The sequence below is a fragment of the Diaphorina citri genome, unplaced genomic scaffold, assembly GCF_000475195.1.
Source record: "Diaphorina citri unplaced genomic scaffold, Diaci psyllid genome assembly version 1.1 scaffold2941, whole genome shotgun sequence".
NCBI lineage: Eukaryota > Metazoa > Arthropoda > Insecta > Hemiptera > Psyllidae > Diaphorina > Diaphorina citri.
Window position 1 is genome coordinate 9,664 of NW_007380353.1, and position 9,409 is coordinate 19,072.

A 9,409-nucleotide genomic window follows, 5' to 3' on the forward strand; every position below is an offset into this window, starting at 1 on the left:
GCGGATTTCGCGATTATTTTCGCGGATTTCGCGATTATTTTCGCGGATTTGGCGATTTTGTTCGCGGATTTTGCGATTATGTTCGCGGATTTGGCAATTATGTTCGCGGATTCGCGTCCCGAATCGACATTTTGGATATTTGGCAAGCCTATTGTTAGCCATTAGATTAGAGTTTAGTTGGGTATGTAATCGGTACCTAATAAGCCGCTTAAGATATTATATCTATCTAGATTCCAGATCTTTCGTACTTACCAATATAATTTGAACTTTTCCTCAAACTAAAGTGTTAATTAAATTTTTAATCAGCTACTTCATCTCATAGTTACTCATTTAAAATTATTTACCACATAGGTACATACCTACCTATTTAGAATAAACCAAAATATTTCCTTACAGCTTACAGCCAGTGAAAGCATACAGATTTTTTAGTACGCAAATGATTTTTTTTCCTCATTTCAGATCAATTTATTTTATGTACCGAATCGAGCTCAGAATTTTTCTCCCATCTTCAATTTTTTATGAATCCTAATAAAATTGACTGGATGAATGAAGCAAGACTATGCCAGTATTTCAAGTAGCTACACAGGTATAGGGAAATGATTCAATCAAAAAAATTGATCGTAAATCGTCAATTTTTCCAGAACATTATTTTGTTCAAGGGGGCATCCTTATAAATGAAGCAAGACTATGCCAGTATTTCAAGTAGCTACATAGGTATAGGGAAATGATTCAATCAAAAAAATTGATCGTAAATCGTCAATTTTTCCAGAACATTATTTTGTTCAAGGGGGCATCCTTATCAAAAAATTATTTTTAATATGTTGATATTGATAACTTATCAATGATAAGTAGGTAATTTTATTGATATTAATCAACTCACCTTTTTGGCCTGTGTCGTCAGAATATTTACTATTTTGAAGCGTAAAAAATTACTTTGATCTAGCAAGAGGTTCATTTGTATAGTAGATATGTAGAGAAATAGTAATTCAAGAAAGGGTAATTAGTTTTTCATTTTACATCTTTTTCCTATGAAAAGTCTTTGATGACTTTTCATAGGAAGAAGTTTGTAGTAACTTTCGAAAGTCATATAAAAAAAATGTTACAGACAATAAAAATCTACCAGACATGCTTTTTAATTATTTTTTCAAAGATACTTTTAGATCATCTTTTCAAAGATCTTGTAGCATGCTGACACCTATTTGGGCGTATGCTCTTGCATGACCTCTGGAACCTTTCTTTATCCAGTGGTGATACTGACCTTTATATCTATACAAGTGGTGATAGTGATTAGATAAAGCTAAAACTGCTGAAAGAAAGGAAACATGACTATCACTACGTTGATAATTTACAAATACAACAGCTAAGAAGGCATAAAATTGACAAGCAATCATAACTGTTTTATTTATATTTAGGTATATTCACAAGAGATATCTAGAATGAATGAAATCGCGTCCTTCAAATAAATTGCTTACGATTTGACAAAGTTTATAGTAACCTGACTTCAACTGTAATCAAGTGTAAACAATAATAAGCAGGATCCTAGATGAACAGTTAAGTGCTGTCCACTACAAGTCAGCATTTTTCCTGTTGACAATTACATAATGATCATCTTCAGTGTTCTGCAAAACAAAGCCTATCCCTTCACACACTCAGTGAATCATTTTTCACTCTATATTTTCTATGTAGGTAAATCCTGCTCCTAGATATTCAACGCAAGGCAGAGGAAAACCAAGAGTTCGTTTTGCACAGGGTATACAGTTACAGATTATATCGAGGAATAAGCAACACATTTGAATCTTGTTTGCGTCACAAAAGTTTGAAACCCCTTTGGTTCCCCTCGAAGTTAAGCTCACTTCAGTGAACCTATGTAACTAGAAGACCTATTGGACAATGCACCACATTGACCTTTGTCATTGTAAGGCCATTTTAAAAAAATCCAGTGTAAAAAGCCAAGAAGCCAGAGTAAATAGCCAAGAATTATGATATCCCATGCCGAGGTGTCCAAAGATAGTCGACCAGCCGTATCGACCAGATATATCTATGTTGTCGAGGCAGTGTGGACGTGTCAGTCGACATCGATCGATGGCCGGTCGACTATGTGTGGACACACCTTCATACTGAAAGGTAATAAAGGAACTGAAGAACCAAATCTGCCGGGCTATTTAGCTTGGAGAGTAGAGCGTCTGCTTTGTAAGCCCTTTATCGCGGGGTTTTCGCCCGGGGCGAGCTTTATCCAAAACCGATAAGATTCGTTGTCGGAATGACTGCCTTTGCCTTTCTCCTATTTTGTCTTCCTCTCTTCGATACTGTAAGACCTTCGTTTCGAGACTGTAAGACCTTCGTTGTCAAAAATCCCTCTGTCAAATCTCTTTAGAAAAAGGCTGTGCAAGAAAAGGTTATACAAATACAACCCATTTTCTTGCTATTGAGCCACCAATCTTCCCCCAAATCAAACGAAATATGGATTTCAAAAAATGATCTCTCTCTTTGAAAAGTCTTTTAACTAGGCAGATAATTTCAGGTATTTCATTGAATCTAAAACGTTTCATAAACGTCACACACTGTCACCTGATAACGGATTGAAGAGTCCAGTTGTATCTTAGATTGAAGGTAGGGTTCACACAATGGATCCAGGAAGGTATTATGATGTAATGATTACACAAAGGTGTTTCTAGGAAGCCCTTTATTATGCAATGCACCACATTGACCTTTGTCATTGTAAGGACATTTTTAAAAATTCCAGTGTAAAAAGCCAAGAAGCCAGAGTAAAGAGCCAAGAATTATGATATCCCATGCCGAGGTGTCCAAACATAGTCGACCGGCCGTATCGACGAGATAGAACTATGTTGTCGGGGCAGTGTGGACGTGTCAGTCGACATCGATCGATGGCCAGTCGACTGTGTGTGGACACACCTTATAACAGATTTTGAAACTCACAGCTTTGATTTTCCCCCTAACGCTTTTGCTACAGCCTTTTCTATTAGAAAACCAATGCCAATTCGCGTCTTTTGAGAACCAAAGACGAAGGTAGTGAAGATACCCAATGATCATATTTACAATTCTACATACCTACCATTCATTTAGTTTCTTTAAATATTTATATTTTGTGCAGAATCGTCAGGGTCTGCACAAGAACCAAAGACGAAGGTAGTGAAGGTACCTAATGATCATATTTACAATTCTACATACCTACCATTCATTTAGTTTCTTTAAATATTTATATTTTGTGCAGAATCGTCAGGGACTGCACTTCTGGTGAGTGGTGTGACATGAGATAACCTAATTATAGGATCAGGTGATATTTGACAAGATTCATACAGGGTGAAAATATTTTTTGTTGTCACATTTCCACGATTTGATTTCAGCCAACTTCTCCTCCTAGTTTTTTTTTAGGTTTGACAGAGGGAACTGTAACTGCTAGGCTAGGATATCGTCCCGAAATCGAAGAGAGAAGGAAGACAGGGTAGGAGACAGCCAGCCGTTCCGAGAACGAACCTTATCCCTTCAGGATAAAATCCGCCCCGGGCGGTAATCGAACCCGCGGTCTAGCGCTTACAAGGCTGACGCGCTACCAACCAAGCTAACTAGGTTAGCTGCTTTTCCTTTTTGGTTCACAACCCATCCTGAACGGTTTGGCAATGAAAAGATCCTACGGATCAGCATTATTTTCAAGGTGACTCTTGTTTACAGTTGTGTGGAACTTGAAGGTGACTGGAAGAGATTCATACAGGGTGAAACTATTTTTTGTTGTCTCATTTCCACGAATTGATATCAGCCAACTTCTTCTCCTAGTTTTTTTTTTAGGTTTGATAGAGGGAACTGTAACTAGTAGGCTAGGATATCGTCCCGAAATCGAAGAGAGAAGGAAGACAGGGTAGGAGAAAGCCAGCCGTTGCGAGAACGAACCTTATCCCTTCAGGATAAAATCCGCCCCGGGCAGTAATCGAACCCGCGGTCTAGCGCTTACAAGGCTGACGCGCTACCATTAGCTGCTTTTCCTTTTTGGTTCACAACTCACAACCCATCCTGAATGGTTTGGCAATGAAAAGATCCTACGGATCAGCATTATTTTCAAGGTGACTCTTGTTTACAGTTGTGTGGAACTTGAAGGTGACTGGAAATCTGCTGACTTAGATTTTTCTTTTCTTTCTCATACATTTTGATATTTATCTATTTAGGTACCTAGAGCTGACAAAGATAACAAGACCAAATTTCTTTCCTTGTTTACTATTAAGTAATTCCCCTAATTCCTTTCTTAGGTAGGTAATACCTAGACTACTTATTAGGTAACTTATTGTTCACTTTGTCAATGAACCTATAATTAAACACATACTATAAAACATGCTTGTTTTATGTGACAAAGATAACAAGACCAAATTTCTTTCCTTGTTTACTATTAAGTAATTCCCCTAATTCCTTTCTTAGGTAGGTATACCTAGACAGGTACTTATTAGGTAACTTATTGTTCACTTTGTCAATGAACCTATAATTAAACACATACTATAAAACATGCTTGTTTTATTGTTAATATTGTTTATGATAGACATCAGGCATGCTTGTTTGTACATCTGATTGTGGAGATTGTCACGGCTTAAGCATCACACCACATTGTTGATGTTTTGATGTCCGAATGTTTCTCGTTAATCTATTATTCTTTGTCAATTATTTATATTCACTTCTTTTAAAAACTCTTTCGACAACTTTATCCCTAAATCCCTACTCACTTCCTCTTAGCTGAACTGCTGAACTCCCTATGTCTAATCAAAAAAAGAAGAAAAAAAAAACTCATTTATTATTAGGTACATGTGTTTTTTTTATATTCATTTTCTATTATTACAGTCAAACAGGGATAGGCACTAATCCAAGGGACAGACAATATTTCCTGCTCACAAAGGCTTCCTGCTCACGAATTAAACAGAAAAAGCCCTTCTACTACTTACAGAGAGTCGATTTCTCTGTTTAAAGAGGTTTTAATTTCAAAAATGAAGGGGCCAGGAGCCCAGGACTTTTTTTCCTGTTTATCCAGGTTTCCTGCTTACACAAGTCCTGTTAATCCAGGTTTGACTGTATTAAGAAATAGAAAAGAACAGGAATATTCATACATTGTTAATACTGACAAGTTTGTTTCGGGACACGGAAAGTAAGTGAGTACTGACAACAGTGACAACACAGGACTAGAGACTCTACTGAAGAGTTAACATTTGGTCTCGGTCTCAGAAAAGTCTTGTTCCTACTTGTAGGTACCTACATCTGTGCAATTACCTATGTATATTTAATTGAAACCTATGTATATTTTATTGAAAATACATAATTACATAATTAGATACCTACGGGTGACAATTTCACGTTATTTCTCTGCTTACGTCGTCAAAACAATGTATCATGAAATTTTTCACTTGGTTCCCTTTAACACCTCCTGCATTCTTATAAACCCCGTATATCTTTGAATTATTTACCCAAAATCTATATTTGTCCGATTTATGGATGGTTTTTGCCTTACCTAAACAAACACTCATAAGGAAAGCTTTGTACCTTGATACATGATCTAACATTTTAACATTGAAATTCAATCTTTTATAACCATCATAAAAATTTATACCATGAACTGGTACACCCTGAAATCCTTTTAAACTCTTAAATCCTTGTCTTAAAGCTAATTTTTTGTACTCGCTGAGCCACTTTCGCTTTGCTGTCATTGTTTTGAAACCCATAATCACATTTTTATCACTTCTGTCTTTATTCTTGGAGTAGACATACATGTGCTCCCTATGTCTGATCAAAAGAAGAAAAAAAAAAAAAACTCATATTAGGTACATGTGTTTTTTTATATTCATTTTCTATTACAGTCAAACAGGGATAAGCACTAATCCAAGGGACAGACAATATTTTCCTGCTCACAAAGGCACAAAGGCTCCCTGCTCACGAATTAAAAAGAAAAAGCCCTTCTACTACTTACAGAGGCTCGATTTTTCTGTTCAAAGAGGTTTTAGTTTCAAAAATGAAGGGGCTAGGACTTTTTTTCCTGTTTATCCAGGTTTCCTGCTTACACAAGTCCTGTTAATCCAGGTTTGACTGTATTAAGAAATAGAAAAGAACAGGAATATTCATACATTGTTAATACTGACAAGTTTGTTTCGGGACACGGAAAGTAAGTAAGTACTGACAACAGTGACAACACAGGACTAGAGACTCTATTAAAGAGTTAACATTTGGTCTCGGTCTCAGAAAAGTCTTGTTCCTACTTGTAGGTACCTACATGTGTGCAATTACATATGTATATTTAATTGAAACCTATGTATATTTAATTGAAAATACATAATAATAATAATAGTGCTTATTTATACTGCTCGAATAGGACTGAAAAGTCCCTTTACTCCAGCAGTAGGCTACTACTATTATTGTGGTCAAATTCTCAAATTATATTGAGGATAAAATTCCATACCTCGGCTGGGATTGAACCCACGCCCTCCTGTTTACCAGGCGAGCGCCTTGACCACTACACCACCAATGTACCCACACTTTGCAAGTGAATAACTGTGCCAATAAGCCCTTGAGTAGAATAACTGTGCCAATAAGCCCTTGAGACCACTACACCACCGAGGCAGGTTACATAATTAGATACCTACGGTTGGCAATTTCACGTTATTTCTCTGCTTACGTCGTCAAAACAATGTATCATGAAATTTTTCACTTGGTTCCCTTTAACACCTCCTGCATTCTTATAAACCCCGTATATCTTTGAATTATTTACCCAAAATCTATATTTGTCCGATTTATGGATGGTTTTTGCCTTACCTAAACAAACACTCATAAGGAAAGCTTTGTACCTTGATACATGATCTAACATTTTAACATTGAAATTCAATCTTTTATAACCATCATAAGAATTTATACCATGAACTGGTACACCCTGAAATCCTTTTAAACTCTTAAATCCTTGTCGTAAAGCTAATTTTTTGTACTCGCTTAGCCACTTTCGCTTTGCTGTCATTGTTTTGAAACCCATAATCACATTTTTATCACTTCTGTCTTTATTCTTGGAGTAGACATACATGTCAGCAATATCATTCTCATTGAAAATTCCCCATCTTCTGGCAATATCTTTCGTGATCTTGAATATTTCGCTGTGTAGAAGATGATTTGGGAAATTGGACACTTCAATTCTCATCATGGCTAATTCGTCATCCAAATCATTAGCTGAGTAAGCTGTCGAGTACAATTTATTTCGTAAAAATATTTTGTTTTTCTGGAGAGTTTTCATTTTTTCAAACATACGATCCAGTGCTCTTTCAGCTTTTAGTAAAATATTGACTTCGCTCTCCAATGAGACAACATAATGAATAAGAATACTTATTAATATAACACTTAGTGTCCACTTTGATACATAAATCTGAATTAAACAACCGCGAAAACGTCGCACAACACTTTTGTAACACATGACATTATCAAGCCAGACCTATGGACGTCTTGTAATAGAAGTGTTATCACTTCAAATCACTTGCGAGAAATGGAATGCCCTGAAAGGCTTTCTAATTTATAGACAAGTTTGTTGGGTTTGTATTTGTAGGTAATGGGGTTGTACATTATGCATAGTAAGTAGCTAAAATAAAAATAACATACATTATATAGTACCTATTAAAAGGTAGGTAACTATATGAAATTTTCTGATACAAAGAAATCGACATTCAAAGCATAATGAGTTTTATGATCGTGATGAATAATCCTGTATTTGTGATAAAAATCCTACATAGTACAATAGTAGGTACATAGTTACATACTCCTACATAGCTATCTACCAATAATAAGAAATAAACCAATTTTCTGATACAAAGAAATCGACATTCAAAGCATAATGAGTTTTATGATCGTGATGAATAATCCTGTATTTTTTGTGATAAAAATCCTACATAGTACAATAGTAGGTACATAGTTACATACTCCTACATAGCTATCTACCAATAATAAGAAATAAACTTCTTCCAACAAAAATAAATACCTTCCTCTTGATTGCCTCTGATCCTCTGAAGATAAAACACAATAAATTATTTCAGTCACAAATAAATTCTGATCCTTTGTTTCAAGTCAAGCACTTAGCAGCAGTTACACAAGGGGCTGTATATATTTAGGATTAAAAGGTAGGTAACTATATGCAATTTTCTGATACAAAGAAATCGACATTCAAAGCATAATGAGTTTTATGATGGTGATGAATAACCCTGTATTTGTGATAAAAATCCTACATAGTACAATAGTAGGTACATAGTTACAATGTTACATACTCCTATATAGCTATCTACCAATAATAAGAAATAAACTTCTTCCAACAAAAATAAATACCTTCCTCTTGATAGCCTCTGATCCTCTGAAGATAAAACACAATAAATTATTTCAGTCACAAATAAATTCTGATCCTTTGTTTCAAGTCAAGCACTTAGCAGGAATTTAGGTGAGTCAAGGCTCAAGTTCTGAAGAATGAGAAAATTAATTCAGTCCATACAAGTGAGATTTCATTCGCAACCAAGACCTTCTTGGAAATGGGGCTGAAAAGTGCTCCTCATATATTATGTACATGTGCTGAGTTCATACAAGTGAGATTTCATTCGCAACCAAGACCTTCTTGGAAATGGGGCTGAAAAGTGCTCCTCATATATTATGTACATGTGCTGAGTAGGTCTGAGATTTTTTTCAGAGAATTGCAGTGAACAATAAGGCAGATGACTCCTCCTCAGATGCTGATTCTAGATATAGCTTGCAGAAGAAGAAGAAGAAGAAGAAGAAGAAGAAGTTTGAACCATAGGTAAAGTTTTAACCATAAAGAAACAATAAAACGGCTGCTATTTTCAGTTATTAGTTATTATTATTTATTATCTTACCCCTATCAAACTAGGTACTTGTTCATATGTACGTCGGAAAGCCAGAAAACTCCCATAGACAAAGTATGCTACATAGGTACCAATGTCCTTGCTTATTTCTCTCTAACCTTTTTTTCTGTCTCTCCCAAATCATAGATTTCATAGTAGAAAACTCTGAGTCACATAGACGATACGGTGCCAACATGAATACTAACAGACTGCGGTTGCCAAATTTTCAAATCTTGTCTGGAGTTTTTTCTTCTGATAACGAGCACAAATTTAATTAAGCCAGACGTAACTCTGTCACAGACACAATCTTTAGGCTGTATTGTGATAGTGTCATTAGTTTCACCTTTCTGAATTTTGGTGAGACGTAATTTCGTTCATGTCCAGAAATTAAGAAATTACGCGGCAGAGAGTTTGCCTTGTCTCCCTCTTTACAGAGAACAAATTGCGCCTTGGATTTTTATGTAAATTAGTAAAAGCGAGAGCAAAATATAAAACGTAGGAAAAGTTTTGCTGGCCTCAAACCTTGTTCCCTGTGTATTTCTTATGGG

General features: G+C 35.7%; 1 protein-coding gene across 2 annotated transcripts; it reads right to left on the reverse strand.

Annotated features, from left to right (window-relative positions):
* Positions 1-5,092: 5,092 nt before the first annotated feature.
* On the reverse strand, positions 5,093-8,018 carry LOC108253747. Of its 2 annotated transcripts, XM_017448311.2 has the most exons (3): positions 7,997-8,018; positions 7,055-7,517; positions 5,093-5,759 (listed from the first exon to the last, which is right to left on the reverse strand). In XM_017448311.2, exons 2-3 carry the CDS (start codon positions 7,436-7,438, stop codon positions 5,343-5,345), a joined length of 801 nt encoding a protein of 266 aa, XP_017303800.1. In that variant the 5' UTR covers positions 7,439-7,517; positions 7,997-8,018; the 3' UTR covers positions 5,093-5,342. The 2 variants fall into 2 exon arrangements, with proteins under 2 accessions (XP_017303800.1, XP_026686941.1); XM_026831140.1 differs by lacking the exon at positions 7,997-8,018 and having other exon boundaries at positions 5,093-5,327; positions 6,623-7,517.
* Between the last annotated feature and the right edge of the window lie 1,391 nt (positions 8,019-9,409).

What these genes read in the sequence shown, in the direction of transcription:
- LOC108253747 (XM_017448311.2), bottom strand. Translation starts at nt 7,438, where the DNA reads ATGTGTTACAAAAGTGTTGTGCGACGTTTTCGCGGTTGTTTAATTCAG. An exon ending in ATGAGAATGATATTGCTGAC is followed by an intron (nt 5,760 to 7,054) that starts ATGTATGTCTAC and finishes CATAGGGAGCAC; the next exon opens with ATGTATGTCTACTCCAAGAA.